The 18,052-nt window shown below is 36.4% G+C and overlaps 1 protein-coding gene and 1 pseudogene across 12 annotated transcripts in view; one reads left to right on the top strand and one right to left on the bottom strand.

Moving 5' to 3' along the window:
- Lcor (ligand dependent nuclear receptor corepressor) overlaps positions 1 to 18,052 on the top strand; it is a 155,889-nt gene that overhangs the window by 66,305 nt on the left and 71,532 nt on the right. For 9 of the 12 annotated variants that reach the window (XM_048452872.3, XM_085693937.2, XM_085693929.2 and 6 more), the window contains 2 exons: positions 14,160 to 14,225; positions 14,714 to 14,793. The exons of the other annotated variants lie outside the window; for them this stretch is intronic. Coding sequence is in view for 4 of the 9 variants with exons in the window: in XM_085693927.2 (XP_085550053.2) it covers positions 14,160 to 14,225; positions 14,714 to 14,793 (146 nt within the window). In the remaining 5 variants the exon portion in view is untranslated. The remainder of the gene's footprint in view (positions 1 to 14,159; positions 14,226 to 14,713; positions 14,794 to 18,052) is intronic. 12 annotated transcript variants of the gene reach the window in all.
- LOC125412226 (large ribosomal subunit protein eL30 pseudogene) lies at positions 10,618 to 10,959 on the bottom strand (annotated as a pseudogene).

Raw genomic sequence — 18,052 nt, 5'->3', positions numbered from 1 at the left:
ATTGTATCCCATAGTTTCTGGTGTTTTGTGTTTTCATTTTTGTTTGATGTTTGTAATTGTTTTTATTTCTTGATTTCTTCAGAATGTTTCATTGTTTCATAGTTTGCATTTATTATCTCTTGCTGTTGATTTGTTGTCTTATTCTGTTGTGATCCAATAGAATATAAAGAATATAAGGAATTATTTCTATTTCTATTATTTGTTAATACTTGCTTTGTTCCGTAATATATGATCTACCTTCCATGGACTGCTAAGAAAAATGTGTGTTCTGCAGTGTTTGGGTATAACATTCTGTAGAAGTCTGAACTCCATTTGATATATGTCAGTTAATTCAGGAATTTTTTGATTTCTTTTCTTTTTTTTGGTTAGGATGACATGGATTTGATGCGAATGAGGTTTTGAAATGACCTGCTACTGTTGTGTTGGAGTTAATCTGTGACTTTATATGGGGTAGTATTTGGCCTCTTTGATTTCAGTAACTATTAGAAGATAAACAATCAAGAATTGTAAGGAATGATTTAATAAGATGAAAAGTGGAAGGGAAGTAGAGTAGGTATGGATAAGTATTAGATCTTCAAAGATAACAGAAAAATGATGTGGGTAAAATAGCTAGGAAGGGAACATTGTTATAGTTATAATCCAGGATTTAGAGAAGGAAATACAGAGAGAAAGAAGAAAAATAATATAGAATGGGTAAGTATATGAGATGAGCCTACAATCTGTAGCAAAGAATATCTTGTAATAAAGTCGGTTTGAGAAACATAACTGCCCTAACATTAACTGAGCAGTGTAGAAACAGAAGCAAAACCATATTAGATATACAAGCAAGAGTGGAAATTAGGTAATAGAAAGTAAGAAACCAAAAGAATACTTCTGGAGTGAGTGGCTGACACAACTGTGAGAGCTGAAAGATGGGGTTAGTATAATCTATCTCTAGGAGGTTTTCCTGGTACTATGTGGTAGAGTGGATAGCAGAAGTCATTGGTTTCTACAGCTTTTAGTGTTTGTGGGATTCTGGTGTGTGGGAGATGGGAGTTTGTGATTCCTTTCCTAGTAGTCCATTAACTGCACACCACCATGGCCTCTTCTCTTTTAAGTCTGCAGGTTTAATGTATGAAGAGTGGCATTTCCGTAGCCGTTTCTTCTTTCTCCTGAACAACTTTATTTGGCAGGCTGACTTGATATTGGCGAGGACTTATAGCTCAACTTTGATTCTCAACTTTCTTGACTGTTTCTTAAGTTTAACTTTTCCGGGAACCTCCAAATTATTTATATTTTTATTTTTAAAGAGTGTTTCTCTAAATAATCCCAACTGTTCTGGAACTCAGAGCTTGACTTTGATTCTCAGTATTCTTGCCTGTTTCCTAAGTTTTAACTTTTCTAGGGACTACTCGGTTGCTTGTTTGTTTACTTACTTATTTGCTCATTCATTCGTTTGTTTGTTTAGACAAGTTCTCTACATAGCCCTGGCTCTCCTGGAACTCACTGTGTATTACAGACTAGCCTCAAACTCAACAGATATCTGCCTGTCTCTGTTTCCCAGTGTTGGAATGAAAAGGTGCACTACCATACCTGGGCATCAGATTACTTTCAAGAGCATCTCCCATCATTCCTACCATCAGTGTAAGAGTATCACATTTTTTTCTATATCCTTGCCAGTGTCTTAAAAGTAGTCATTCTATAGGGAAATTACTAGGAATTCACACGGATGATCCCAGCTAAAATACTAACCAATAGTGAAAAGGGTACCTGAACTGACCTTCCCCTGTAATCAGATTGATGACTACCTTAATTGTCATCATAGAACCTTTATCCAGCAGCTGATGCAAGTAGATGCAGAATCCACAGATAAGCACTGGGTCGAGCTCCTAGAATCCAGTTGAAGAGAGGAAGGAACAATAATAGGAGTAAAGGGGCCAAGATCATGAGGGGGATGCCCACAGAAACAGCTGATCTGTGCTAGTGGAAACTCACTGATTCCAGACTAACAGCAGGGGAGCTTGAACAGGACCAAACTAGGCCCTCTGAATGTAGGTGACAGTTGTGTGGCTCGAATAGTCTGTGGGGCCACTGACAGTGGGAACAGGACTTATCTCTAGTGCTTGAATTGGCTTTTTGGAGCCCATTCTTTTTGGAGAGATACCTTCCTCAGCCAGGAGGGCCTTGGTCCTGCTTCAAAGTGATGTGCCAGACTTTGTTGATTCCACCTTACTGCTCTCTGAGGAGTGGATGGGGGGATGAAGTGGGTGAGGGGAGGGAGAGAGAACTGGGATTGGTATGTAAAATGAGAAAAGATTATTTAAACAAACAAATAAAAATGTAGTAATTTTAGTTGGTAGCTCCCAGCACTCTGAATGCAGGCAGATCTCTGTGAATTCAAGGCCAGCCTGGTCTACAGAGTGAGCTCCTTGACAGCCAGTGCTGTTATACAGAGAAACCCTGTCTCGAAAATCCAAAAAGAAACAAAAGAAAAGAAAAAAATTAAGCTGGTTGTGTTGCAAGGGGAGGGGGGCTGCTTGTTCGTCCCGGCTGCCCAGCTTACACCCAAAATAACCACACAGAAATTGTATTAATTTCACTGCTTGGCCCGTTATCTCTAGCCTCTTATTGACTAACTCTCACATCTTGATTTAACCCATTTCTATTAATCTGTATATTACCACGAGTCATTGGCTTACTGGGAAAGATCCTAATAGGCAGCGTCTGTCTCAGGCGGAGGATCCATGGCTGCTCCCTGACTCTGCTTTCTTCCTCCCAAAATTCAGTCCTGTCTTCCCCACCTATCTAAGTTCTGCCCTATCAACAGGCCAGGGCAGTTTCTTTATTCTTCACCAATGAAAGCAGCATATAGACAGAAGGACCTCCCACACCATGGTTGAGCTGGGTGTGATGACACATGCTTGTAGTCCCAACAGGGGAGGCAGAGGCAGGCTGGTCTTCAAAGCTAGTTCCAGAGCATTTCTCCATATAGAAATTATGTCTTACTGGGCTGGAGAGATGGCTCAGTGGTTAAACACATTGGCAGCTTTTGGAGAGGATACGGGTTCAATTCCTAGTACCTACATGTTGATTCACAACCACCTGTAACTCCAGTTCTAGGGTATCTAGCACCGTCTTTTGGGGGCAGGACACCTGTACACCTACCAATAAATAAATAAACAAAAATAAATAATAGAAAACACTATATTCTGATGTAGTCTGTGTTTTGTTTATTGATGTTTTGTTTTTGCAGTCATGTTTATCAATCCAGGGTTCTATATGCTATGCAGCGCCTTTCCACTAAACTGCATCTTCAGCTGCTCCACTCTACTCTTTATTTTCTTTGTATTGCTTGTTTGTATTGTTGTGAGGTAACTCCTTCAGAGAATACCCTGACTTTGGTTAGCAATAACAGTTAGCAGTAAGTATACACTGCAGATGCTGAAAAAGAAGGTTCAATACATTGAGAAACTTCCCAGATCCCGAAACCATGGACTAGGTCTTTGATTGATTATATCTTTGTCCCTGTTTTGGCAGGTGTTTGGTCCCAAGGTGTTGGGTTCTTAGGTCAGAATGGTTCCTCTAACATCAGTTGTGCTAAGGTCTTGGGGCCTGTTATAGTACTTAGTTCTTTTTTAGTTCTTAAAAGATAGAATGTGTTAAGACATTGGGGACTGCTTGGGTATTAATTTTAGATATGTCTTCATTTCCTAATAATGTAGATGTTCACATGTATAAATTTCCTTCTGAAGACTTTGAGTTTGCTATTCTATTTCTTTTTACATTATTGTTTTTATTGCATGCTTTCTTTTCCTTTGTAGCTACATGTTAGACTAATGCTTAAGAATGTGTTATTATATTTGTGAATTTTCCAGTTAGTCTATAATTTAATTGTATTGTAGTTGAAGAAGATACTTTATATGACTTACATCTTTTCCAGATTTATTTATTGAGTTGTTTGTTTTGACTTAACAGACTGTCTTGGAGAATGTTCCTATGCACTTGAGAAGAATATTTGGCTGTTTTTGGTTAGTGAGTTCCATGCATTTCTTCAAGGTTTTGTTGATTAATAACGACGCTGATGTCTTCTAGTCATGCTTACCTTTTGCTTAGTTGACAGCAGCACCTTGGCGTTATTAGCTATTGTTATTGAGTACTTCTCCCTTCTGTTTGTTAATTTTTGATTTATATATTCTAAACTCTTATATTGTGTATGTATTTAATTACTAAGTATTGTTGGTCATCTTCTCCTTTCTCCTCCTCCTTCACCTCCTCCTTTTTGAGTTGAGTTTTTAATATAGCCCTGGGTAGCCTGGAGTGCACTGTGTAGACAAGGCTGGCCTTAACTCAGTGGCCTCAAATGCAATAGAGCTCTCCCTGCTTCTGCCTCCAGGTGCTGGGATTAAAGGTGTGTACCACCATACCTAGCTATTAAAAAAAAATTAACTCTGCTAACTCTGCTCATTGTATGTGTGTTTTGCTTGCATGTTTATATATGTACTACCTGTATTTTTGGTGCCCGTGGAAGTCAGAAGAGGGCATTGGATCCACTGGAACTGGGATCCACTGGAACTGAAGTTGCAGATGGTTGTTAGTCACCATATTGGTGCTAGGATTTGAACCTGGGTCCTCTGCGAGAGCAACAAGTGCATTTAACCACTGAGTCATCTCTTCATCCCTGCTAGGTCTTGATGGATTTGCTCTGTTCTCGTGATGTACTGTGCTCCCTTGTTGTCTTAACATGTTTTATCTCAAAGTCTGTCTTAGCCTGGTTGGGCTTCTATAACAATTCCACAATCTGGATGGTTTTAAGCAACAGATATTAGTTTCTCAAAGGTCTTGTGACTGGGAACTTGAAGATGAAGGTATTAATAGATTGTCTGGGAAAAGCTGTTTCTTGGTTGGTTCTTTTCACATTCTCTGCAGTTAAAGGCTGGAGGATCTTTCTTTTGGGCCTCTTTTTGTTAGGGTAGTAATAGAATGTTTTCCTAGCTTTCAAGATCAAAGTCACACGTCCTAAAGTCATCACCATTTCAACGATACATTCTAATCATAGCATCCCCACTGAATTTTCCCAGTTCTTTCTAAGAATGAATTTATCCAATAGCTCTGGTATCTCATTTAATATCAGCCAAAAGTCAAATATCTAGAGTCTCATCTAAATATGTAAATCAGGTAGGAATAAGACTAAATTACAATCTATCTTGAGACATTGCTTTCTAGCTTTGAACCTGAGATAGCATATCTTTTATATGCTTCTCAGTCATACTGGTGAGGTAGGTATGATATAGGCACTCCCATTCAAAATGGGAGGAAATAAGGAAAGATGAAAGAGCTAAGAAGTTCCAAATAAGTACAAAGTTCAATAGAGCAGAAACATTTAGCAGTTAATTCTCAAGAACAGTATTTTGCTGGATGCACTTGCCAGATCTCTGCGGTAGGTACACTTTGAACCCACTAGAATGGTAGACTTGTCCTCTCAGTCTTGGGCATTCCTATTTCTATGACGACTATATACCTAGAGTATGTGCTTGTGCATCTCCAAAGTTCAAATTATGTTAAGTCTCTACCGGTCTGAGGTTCTTAGCTTGGTGTTTGAAGAGGCTTTTGTATTCTTATCCTGTGTTGGGAAGAACAGTCTTTGTGATTTATGAATTGCCTCCATCGACAAAGATTAAACACTGGAGTTGTCTTTTTATTAGACAGTTAAATGACAACAGCATTGGTACTCTGCGCTGAATGTTTTCTTATTCTTTAAAATATATATGTAAAGAAAATTTTTCTAATCTTTTAAGTTTTGCTTCCTTTCTGATGAATTGTTTTATCTTTAAATAATTTCTCATTTGACTCCAAGAGTCAGGAGGAAACTTTAACTCTTTGTCTAAATATCCAGTTTCATTACTCATATATTTCTTTCTGTCTTTCTTAAGCTACTGAGACATAAACATTGTTCAGTAAAGTTCTTTACTATTTTATGACAGGGTAGATATCCCTACATCATTTAATAACATTTTCCTTTGAGTCCTCATCAGAAAGGTCTTTCCTCTCCATATTTCTAGCATATTTTGTTCCTAATAGCTTAGGTATGTCTAAAGATATTGTGGATTTTCTTAGCCCCCCACCTCTTATGTCTATTTATATAAATATTTTGCCTGCATATATTTCTATGTATCACTTGTGTGTAAACAGTGCCCAAGGAGGCCAAAAAGAGAGTATTGGATACTCTGGGATTGAAGTCAACAGATGTGAGTTGCCATGCTATCACTACTAGGAATCAGACTCAGGTTCTTTGGTAGATCAGCTAATGCTCTTAACTGCTGGGCCATCTCTCCAGTTCTAGCTCTCTGTTTTTTTTCTTTCTTTTTTTTAATTTTTAAGTTTTATTCTATGTTCATTAATATTTTGCCTGCATTATTTCTATATGAGGCTGTTAGATTCCCCGGAACTGAAGTTAACAGACAGTTTTGAACTGCCATGTGGGTGCTGGGAATTGAACCCTGGTCCTCTGGAAGAGCAGCCAGTGCTCTTAACTGCTGAGCCATCTCTCCAGCCCCCTCTCTGATATTTTTACATCTTTACCGGCATCACTCACAGCAGTTTGGTTTTGGCAGAATGTACTTTTTAAAGCAAGTATGTACCTCAAAATTCCTCTAGTCTATATCGATGTTTTTAGAGTGTGGCCACAGGATCTTACTCCTGGAGCCCATTTACTTTATTAGCCTGCTAAAATACCATGGATTGTCTTAATAGCAACAGAAATTAAATTTTCAGAGTTCTGGAGTCCGAGAAATCACTCGAAGAAAATCTGAGAAATCTAAGAAAAAGGTAAAAGTATATTAGATGTCTTGTGGGGGCTTACTTTCTGATTCGTGAATGGCTGCCTTTCTGCTATGTGTTCATATGGCAAAACAAGTACGGGATCTCTCTTGGGCCTCTTTTTACTTTTGAGTTTCTGCCTTTGTGACCTATCACTTTCCAAATGCACGTTTCTTAATTCTGTGACCTTGTTTAATAGGATCTCAGCATAAAGGCTTCTTGGTAGAGTGTGGTTTCCAAAGATTTTTAGCTGCTGCTGTAAACCATAGTCTAAAAATATCAATGTAAAGTTCTAGAAATTAAGTTTTAAATGGTGTGTATTCTGAGTAGTGTCATTTAGTCTTATACCATCCCATTTTGCTCTAGCATATCCGCACTGTATACACCACTTGCCTGTTAGTTCTTGGTAGCCACCTGAGTTATCAAATGAATGGTCATGGTATTATAGGGGTTATATTCAGTTAGCCTTTATTTTATTCAGTAATGATCCCAAAGCTCAAATGCAGCAATACTGGCAAACAGAAGCAATTAAAGTACTTCCTTTGAGTGACAATGTAGCTTTCAAAAAAATGCCCAGTTTCCTAAGATCTGTAGTAAAAACAAACCTACTTGTGAAATGTAAAGGGCATCAGTGCTAGTTTTGCTCTCTGAACCTCAAACTGCAAGTTGCAGCCTTAGTACATGATACAAATGCTTGGTTGGTATTGAAAAGCATTAAGTTTGTTAGTAGAAGGAATGATTTTTTTTTTTTTAAATGGGTTTCAGAAAGCATGAATCTGCACAAAGAATTTGGCAACTCTGAACAAGTGGCACGAAACCATTGAATGCAAGAATACTGGCAGGGTCAGAAAGAGACTTGGACTAGAATTATTTGTGTAACTGTAATTCTATAGTATTTTGCTGTAATCGTCCTGGTTAGTTATTAACTTATTACTGTGTGTACTTAATAAGCAAAAGTTAGTTATAAAGCTTGTATATAGAAAAAGGTATGACATGAGGGCGTCAGTACTTGTTCATAGTTTCAAGGGTCTATTGAAAATGTTGGAATGAATTCCTTCCAGAAAAAGGGACACAAGATAGAGCCAGTTCATTTCTCTTTGGTTGCTGTTTACAATTTTTAAAAATCATTAGCTTTTAAATTTTATTTAAATAATAATACTTCAACACCTGTTTTTGGCTCAAAAGCTAAGTCCCTTTAACAGATGTTATGTGATTGCATCATAGTTGTAGGTGGTGGTGCATGCCTTCTATCCCAGTGCTTGGGCGGCAGAGGCAGGTGAAACTTGTGAGTTCGAGGTCAGCCAGGGCTGCACAGAGAAAACCCTGTCTCAAAAAAACAAAACAAACTCACCCAAATCCATTCTGCCAACATATGCCTTTTAATTGGAGAGTTTAGATGTTCTGTAACTTCTTTCTTTAGGCAAATGCTTTACCACTGAACTATACCTCACCCTTTCTCATCTCATATCTTCTGTACATTTCTAGTTGCATTCTCAGTGTTTTCTTTGAGCACTATAATTAACTTAATTTGTAGCTATAGTTTGAATTAATAACACTTTGTAAAATGCTTTCATCCTATGTAGTCTCTCATCCCCAAATTATATAATATTTATCATGCTGATGCATAATTACCATTTTATTTAGTTGTCTTTTAAATTACAGGGGACAAAGAAGGAATACAAAATGCAAACTCCCTGCTTTCTTTGTCAAATACTTTCAGATTCTATCTTAAATAATTTACAAATATTTAAAGTATATAATGATTTATTTTTTATTAAGTATCCTACAAATAATATGGAGCTGAGTATATGAATAGTTTTGAAATACTATAGAGCCATACTAAAATAAAGCCCCTTTACAGTATAAAGCTCCTACCAGTCATACTAGGACTAGAAAAATGAATCTTCTTTCTTTTAATATTGCAAAAGTTTAATTTTGTCTCTGTTTTCAATCACAAAGATTCCCATTTCCATTAAAATGAAGTGAATAATTCAGCTTATAGTTCTGTTTTAGTAAACTCCATGACTGACTCCCCAAGGAACATGAGGACTGTTTTTTATCTTGTGCTTACCTGCTGTGTTGTAATTTATAATTTTGATATATTTAAGAAAAATTACTACACCTCTCACTCTATCTCCCTTCCTCCTTCCCTCCCTCCCTCCCTCTCACTCACTGATACTCACATAGAAGGAGCAGGGGAGGATGGCATTCATAGGATTTTCTTGACCTTAAATGACTGAGGTCCTCTAAGGAATTGAGACCCACAGGTTGTCAGTGGGTATAATTGACTCACCCTTAATCAGCTTCAGATTTACATTTAAATGGCTTTTTTACTGAAACATAATCATGAAGACAGGTACAACACATATATTAGAACATCTGACTCAACTGCTTTTGAAGACCTACATTTCTCTCCTAGCTATTGTGTATCTTCGATATTTTGGTCACTCAGTACATAGGAATCTCATTCATGGCTCTACATGTTGAGCATATAAATATGATTATATAAAATTACTTTTTAAATGTTCTAGCAGTCCTTTCTCGATATTATTAATAACACTTTTCTTTTTAAAATTGGGTTTTGTTTTTCCTACTTTATTTTTTAGGCTTATTGTGATCACAGGATTGTATAAAACATATAGTAATAAATTGTATAAAAAGCAGTTTTCTGTTTTTGAGTTTTCAAAAAACCCTTTTGATTTCTGGTTTTGTTCTATGGATTTGGGAAACTAGATTGATCTGGGACAAAAAAATCATCTTTCTCTAGCAGATATCAGTTGCCCTTTCTGTTCTATTAATTATCATTCAAATCTTCATGCCTGGAGAGTCAAAAAGAGAACATTGGATCCCTTAGACTGAAGTTACAGATGTTTGTCATTGGTGCTGGGAATCAGAACTAGGCCCTCTGAGGGAGTAACCAGTGCTCCTAGACCCTGAACCATCTCCCCATCACTGTTTTTAAAATTTCTAAATCAGCATACAAAATAACAGGCTTCATTGTGGCATTTTTATAATAATCTGTTTTTGTTTATCCTCTCTCGTTGTTTCCTATGTATCTGTCTTAAATCTACCCCGTCTCCAGGTGTCCCCTTTCTGCTTTCATGATGTATGTGTCCTCTTGACCTCTTTTCTTCCTCACTACCTCTTCGACTCTTCTTGGTCCTTTCTAGATTCATGACCTATACTAACACATGCACACACCCTAACTAGGATCTGTGTATGAGAGAAAACATGTATTATTTGCCTTTCTAAATCCAGGTTACCTCACCTGATTTGCAGATCCATCTGCAAGTTTCACAATTTGATCTTTCTTTGCAAGTAAATAAGTTTTTTTCGTGTGGCATATTTTTATTATTCTTTTATCAGTGAGTGGATATCTCTACATTGATTCCATTTTCTCTTCATTGTGAATAGGACCACAGTAGGCATGGACACTTCAGCACCTTTGAGTCATACAGTAGTTACATGTTTTGTTGGTTGAGAAACCTCTATAGTGATTTTCTTATCTGTTATTCTGGTTTAGTCTCCCAACATACATTGCAGACTGTTCAGTGAATCGCCAGTAAACTTCCAAAATAATGGGAATATCTTCCTTTCTCATTGTTTGCCTGAAATCTTAGCTTGAGTTCATCTTTTTAAACAAAAAATAAGCTCCCAAAACACCCTTAAGTTGAGCTGCTAAAACTCCTATAAAGACCCTCTTTGCCAGTGGTTCCATGGTTCAAACATTTCTGAGGCCTGTGTACTTGGATACTGTGCAGCAAGCAGTATTTTTTTTAAAGGCGTTCTGGCAAAGTTTTATTAAAGGAAAACTATCCTGGTTTACTTTTCACCAGTCTGTTCTGGCATGCTTCTAATAATATCAGAATCACCTGCATCAATAGTAGCCAATGTGCATGCTCTGTAGTATTTTGCACGTGCTGTGCCCAATTCAATGTTATTGCCGCTGTAGTGATAGACACCAGTTTTAGCCAATATGGCATAGTATTTTATTTCAGATTTCCTTAAAGCTGGGCAATTGTTGGTGAGGATAGTCAACTTCACTTTGCCCTGGCTGATCACCTTCAGAACCTATCGTAGCATGTACTTTCCACTTTTCCTAACAAACTGGAGCCTAGAGTTGATGGACACCAGGGATTATTCATCATGCAAAGAAGCAGCCATTATATTCCAGCCTTAGGTGTGAGACAGCTTATCTCCCCCCCCCCCCACACACACACATTATGCCTGGGAGCCCAGTATTTTTTTCTCTCCTCCCTTCCCTTCCCCTCCCCTCCCCTCTCCTCTCCTCCCTTTCATCTCTCTCTTTCTTTCTTTTTGTCCTTCCTTCCTTCCTTCCTTCCTTCCTTCCTTCCTTCCTTCCTTCCTTCCTTCCTTCCTCCCCTCCCCTCCCCTCCCCTCCCCTCCCCTCCCCTCCCCTCCTCTCTTCTCCTTCCTCCCCCCCTCCCTCTTTCTTTTTTCTTTTTTGTTGTTGTTTTTTGAGACAGTGTTTCTCTGTGTAGCTTTGGTCCTTGTCCTGGAATGAGGCTTGTTTCGAACTCACAGAGATCCACCTGCCTCTGCTTCCCAAGTGCTGGGATTAAAGGTATGCACTACCACCACCTGGCTCAGTATTTAATCTTTATGGCACTTTGTTAATCATTCTTCATGGCTTTTCTATGAAATCTTGGTTTGAATTTTTGAGTGTCTTTGTTCTTACTGCCTTTTGCTAATGTCAAGCATAGCATGTTGGATAATTCAGTGTTGCTATGTAACTGCTAAATTCAATATTTATTATTAGTAAAACCGAGTAGTGTTAACATTCAGTGAACAGAAGACAGCAGAATGTGGATCTATAGTATATTGTGTCTAAGTGTAAAGTTAGTGTATTGAGGCAAGTGTGAACAGCAGAGAAGTGACTTGTATATGGTTATTATTTAGAACAAAATTAGTTGCGACTAAGTAGTTCTTTTATGACTAAATTTGTTGTTATTGTGCTGTCGACTGCTTGCTTACTAGAAAGTAAGTGTTCTTACTCCCCTCCCCTAATACAGAACTTAAATTGGTAACCCAGGCTGGGTATGGAGCTTAATATATAGAGTGCTCTGAACTTGTGGCGTTGCTTCTCACTTAGCCGCTTGAATACTGGATTTTAGGAATACATCATATCCAGTGAACCCCCCCCCCCGATCTGTAATTTTTTTTGGTAGTGATTATGTGTTACTGATACTCTTCAGTTGACCTATTTCAGGTTCTGTTCTTTGTAAATTTTAAATTACTATCTCTCAAGCTGCTATCTCTTCTTCTACTTTGCTAGTATTTCTTGCTGTATTTACATTTTCCTTTTTAGAAATTGAGACTTAGAACACAGCATGACATAGTGGTACTTGTAATCGTAACACTCTGGAAACTGAGGTAGAAGGATCAGAGTTGGATATCATCCTGGGCTATATACATAAACCCTGTCTCAAAAATAAATAAAATTTGCTTACTCTGGAAGTTTGACATTTCTTATCTTATATAAACCCAGGTGAAAAATATTAGGTTATTCTTTCATGTACCAATAATCAATCATCTTTGTCTGCTTTAGTTATTTAATTCTAAGATACTCAAATGTTTTCACTCCTATTTATAAATATAAAAGTTTCTTCCTGGAAAATTAGAGGTCTTAAGAGTTGGAGACTGTTTTTGAGATTTCATTAAAGGATCAGGGATTAGTTGTTGAGAGTAGAGTATATAGTCTCCAGGAGCTATGATAGAAAGTATCTAGCTTTTAATCCACATTATTGTCCCTAATCCAAGTACTTTCTTCTTTTCGAATGTTTGGAAGAGCAAGAGGATACAGTAATTAATTATATTAGGGAATTAATTAGGGAAACAACAAGTCACTATTTGATTAATGAGTAATTTAATTTTGCTGTTGGAATAATTTGATGTCAAGAAATAAAGTAGACAATTGGCTTTCTAACAAAAAGTGAAAGTTACAGTTTAAAACAATCTAAAAATAAACTTTAATTACATTACAATACAATACACCTTTAGCAGCTATTTATAGGAAGTAGGACAAAAACATTTCTTGAATTACAATGTTTTTTTGTTACCAGTTAAACAAGATAGTGCTGTTTTTGAAGACTACCTTTTTCCTTTTAATTTTAATTGTACATGTATCTGGGTATTGTACCTGCCTATGTGTCTGTGTACCATGTGCATACAGTGCCTTTGTAGACCAAAAAGGGTATTGGACCCCTGGGACTGGTGTTACTAAGGGACAGTTAAGAGCTGCATATAGATGCTGGGAATCAAACTCTGGCCCTCTGGAAGAGAATCTGAGCCATCTCTCCAGCCCCTTAAAGGCCAACTATCTTTTCTTTCCTCTTGCTTTCTAATTTCGTCGGTATTTCTACACATTTGAAAAATAATAATGTGTACCAAATGTGCATGACATTAATTCGTTGTAAAGGTCACAGTTAAAGTTCATACAGAGTCACAGAGTCTCAGATCTTTTGTAATAAGTATTTGAACTTTATAGTGAGGTTCTTGACTTTTTTTTTTTTTTTTTTTTTTTTTTTTGCTTTGCTGGGGTGCAGGGGGGAGCCACTGCAGATTCCACTTTCTCAGGGTTTTTTTCTTTCTTTCTTAACAATCCACAACAGCAAAATATTTAAGTTAACTTTCATTAACTATATGGTAGTATTTGATGTAGTCAGTTAGAAAACCTGTTTTTTTTCTTTCACACTGGTGGGAGGACACAATGGTTTTAAACGTTTTGTACAGCTGTGTTTTAAACGTTTTGGTTTTAAACATTTTGTACTCCCTCTCTTTTTTCTTTTTTTCTGTTTATGTACCTAGGTTTTACATTTATAAAGGAACCAATCAGGTAGTTAATATTATGGAATAATATAGGACTTTCCTTTTAAAATATAGTGAGAGGTGGGGAAACTGTTCTTGAGAATTTTATTTAGAAAATTACTGACCTAAGAGAAATTTATGCATCAACTGTTACGTAGAAGAAAAAAAAAAAAGAGTACTATTTAGATTATTCTGGAAAGTTAATGGAATTCTGAAGCACTTCTTTGGTAAGGCACTTTTTAAAATGCTAATTCCTGTAAAGTTTTGTAGAACAATTAGAGAACTGTGAATTTCCATTCCATCATTTGTTACTTCTAGTTTCTGTTTTTTTTTTCTTTTGCTCTTGAATGTACTTTGAATTTTTACTGTGTTAATCATTAACAAAAATGCAAACACCCCTTTTTAGATTTGTGTGTGACTCTTTCCCGAGAATCTTTTCAATATTAACCAGTGATTCTTGAGAAACAGAAGAAAGCAATATATTTCAGTGAATATTGTGATAATGGATTTTATTTTATTTTATTTTATCCTTTCAGGATTTGAAAGTATTCTTGAAGGGCTGTTTGGACCTGCATTATTAAAAGATCTCAGTTTATTTAAAGGTATTAAAAATACTTGTGATATTTCACAATCTTTGTGGTTAACATCTTGGTGATTTAGGTCTCATACTCTGTTTTGTAAGGGTTAAACTGTATTTGTGTTAGCATGCTTGTTTGTTCTATACTGTTAGTATGTGTGTAGGTTAGCATAATTATCTAATGAGCAGCTAGTGAAGAATTTTTAAGACAGAAGTGGTTGGGGGGGCATAGTGGAAAAATTTCAGGGTATGGCTGGGGGAAGAGTACAGATATTTGCATGTGAGGGACCCTGAATTTGATTAAAACACAAGAATTTATTCGGGCAGTGGTGGCACAGGGAGGCAGAGGCTAGCCTAGTGCCAGGACTGTTATACAGAGAAACCCTGTCTTGGGGAAAAACCCATAAGAATTTAATGAGGGTTTTCTTACATCATATTTTGAAGTTAGCTATAGTTAGTTTTCTGAAGAATTTTTTTTATGACTATTAAAACTCGTTTTCCTTACTTTTGCAGAGTGTGAACCCGAAAGCATTTCTGATTGGGCTTTTGATGAGAATTGTTTGTTCTGTTGCTTGAGAAGAGATAAAGTAAAGGTAACAAGAAATTTGGAAAACTGTCTAGTATGGTATCTTAGTTTCCTTTCTTAAAAAAATTAAATAATTTTCAGGAAACGAAAAATTTGATTTCCTGTTTATATACAAGAGTTGATAGTAACTGTCTTTTCAGTTTAAACTGTTTCCAGTATGTTGATGAGCCTATTAAGAAATCTTATATCCTGACATACATTCTTGTGTATATTTAGGCAGAATAATTGACTGGGTCTCAAGCTGTTAGGTTTATCTTAAATATAAAAGTTTATGGTAATTTAAGAAATAGAGTCTTTTGTGATACAAAAAGTAGTTACCAGTTTGTGTAGACTTAAGACTTAGTAAGTTTATATTTTTAAATGTTTCTTTGTAAATGTTTCTGGCCATGTTCAACCTTTGTGTTTCTGTTTTACTGCCTTGAAAAAAAAAGCATAATTTTGTGCTGGAAAGATTTCAGTTACTGAAAACTCAGTGGTGGGTACCACCTTCCCTTGCTTTCATGGTATCCTGTGCCCAACAGTTTCCTGCTATAAAACCTAGGAAGCATTATGATTTATTCTTTCTTTTATGTACTAACTTTACTTCATTGGCAAACTTCTGTCAGTTGCTCATGTTGAATTTTGTCCTTTTTCTATCTCTATGGTCATCACTGTAGTCCATACTCCTAGCATTATTTCTGGACATTTTCTTAAATACCTCTTTTTTGTAGCTTGAGAATCTCTTGCTTTTTTCTTATGCCTCTGTTGTCCTATGAATGGTATACACATGCTCCTGTTGCCATTTCACCTTTCATAGTGTTGTAATCTATGTAATTTATACCAATTACTTTTTAGTTGGTATTAGGCCTTATTTTGTTCTGCCTTTTCTGAAAGTTTTGAGTATTTGTTCCTTTATTTTCAATTGCTGAAGATGGCCATACTTATATCTTCTTTGTATCAGTTATATTACTGTTTTACTGCTTATTGTTGAAATGTAGTGTTTGACATCTGAATGCCATCGTGTGAGCAGTTTAAGAGCTTTTTAGATATATTAGGGCATCTTTTTTCTTATTTTCCCCATGAAAAATTGTTGCTGCTACTATCCATGGTAATCTATTATTGTTAAATTAAAAACAAAGGTTGTTTTGAAATTTACTGGATTTGAATGAGTAGAGAATAAAGCAACACTGTTAAGAGTAGGCTGTAGATGGAGTTGATGTTTGATGTTTAAATTCTGCGTGTTTGTATTTATGTGTATATCTTGGATACTAGCTATTGAGCAAAGAATTTAATTAGGAATTGTGGTAGAAAAGGAGAACCAGTTGTTTTCAGAATAGAATTGGGAAGAAAGCTATTCTCTGCCAAGTAATGGATACAGTATGTTACTGTAATATGATTGAATTTTAACTTAAATATTTTTCTGTGGGAAAGGGGGTATGTTCTCATATGTGTGCAGGATTGCTCATCTGTATGCGTACACATAGAGAGGCCAGAGGGTTGACTTTCTATATCTTCCTCTATTGCTCTCCACTTTATCATTTGAAACAAGGTCTCACTGAACCTGGATGTCACTGCTGACATTCAGACTGTCAGGCTAGTGAACCCTTGGCATCCATCTGTGTCCTTTGTTCACCTAGCTCCCTGCAGCTATTCCAGGTGTGCAATTCGTGCCTGACCCTTTCATGGGTTCTGGGGATCTGGACTTATTGAGTCATCTCCCCAAATGAAGAAAGGGTGTTTCTGTTTGACAGTTGGTTCTAATAGTGTGTTTTCTTCATTTGACACACACAATCTCTGTTAATTATGATTTTTTTTTTCAAGAGAGCCATCCAGTACTGGAAAATAGGAAGTGAAGAAGCCTAAGTAATATAAAATTTTGTAAATAGCCTTTGTTGTATTATATTAAATGTATTATATGTTCAGAGACTCTTTGCAGACATTTATAACATTTTACCTGAGAAAGATTAGAATTTAGAAAAGCTCCCATTACTTTGTAACTTACCTATGTAAAAATAGAAAACAATGGAAATATCAAAAAAATATGATAATATCTAACAATGTTGTGCATGTTACTGGGTTCTTGAGTTTGGGGTTAATGATGATATAATCTAGAGAGTACATCTGGAAAAAACAGTAGTAATAGCCTGTCCGAGAAAGAGGTTGATGTTATGTATTTTTTTAAAGATAATTGGAATTTTAATGACTAATGAAGCTGTTAGAATGAATAACGTAAATACAACTTTAATATTTACTCGCATGTAGGTGAAAAAGATCAAAAATAGCTATCTTTGGCAAATGGAACTGATAATCACCTATTGTTTACAGTGATCATTCTTTCTGGGAGAATGTATTTCTACGACCTAAAGTTGTTGCTAGTATTGAGTCTTGTATACATACTGCTTTTTCCTGTGTATAAAAGCTTATAGCTTATAATTGGGCACAGTAGGAAGCTAACAACAATGACTAAAGTTGTAACACTCAGAATGTTTCCTGTTTATGCTTCCGCTCATCAATTTAGTGCCTTTTCTGCCTTAAACAAGCGCTTTGATGTATCATGACTGTAACTTTGTCAAAACTAGCACAAATTTTACTCTCCTTCACATTTTCACAGATTGAGCCTGTTCCTCAATTGTTATTTTTTAAGATATATTTATTTCACTTTAACGTGTATCAGTGTTTTGTTTGCATGTATGTCTGTGCGTCATATTCATGCCTGGTGCCTGCTAAGGTCAAAAGAGGGTATTGTGTCTCCTGGAAGTGAAATTACAGGTGGTTTGTGAGCTGCTATGTGGATATTGGGACTTGAACCTGGATTCTCTGCAAGAGCAAGTGCTCTTAATTAACTGCTGAGCCAGCTCTTCAGCCCCTAATATTAGTTTCTTAGCAGCCTCAGCATATAATTTTTAAAGTATTTTTATTTTTTAATCATGTGTATATGTGTGTGTTGGAAGCAGGGGCTTGTGCCAGTGGATACCAGAGGTGTTGGGTCCCTAAGATGGAATTACAGGCAGTGTGAATCACCTGATGTTGGTGCAAAAAAATTGAATTCTGGTACTTCTGGGAAGAGTAATACATATTTTAATCTCTGAGTCATCTCTCCAGCTCAGCATATGACTTTTTTTTAACCCTTAGAATGTTAAGAACCTTTCTCTCATATGAAGTATTTTATGGAATATTGGAATTTCCAGCTTCACTACATTAGTGTTTTGGGCATTATTTAGTAAGATACAGTCTTTAACTATAGACAGCACTGTGATAGCATGGCAGTTCATTTGGTGACTGCCATA

This window comes from Myodes glareolus, chromosome 7 (assembly GCF_982192425.1).
Source record: "Myodes glareolus chromosome 7, mMyoGla1.1, whole genome shotgun sequence".
Lineage (NCBI taxonomy): Eukaryota > Metazoa > Chordata > Mammalia > Rodentia > Cricetidae > Myodes > Myodes glareolus.
This window is presented reverse-complemented; position numbering and strand designations above follow the sequence as displayed.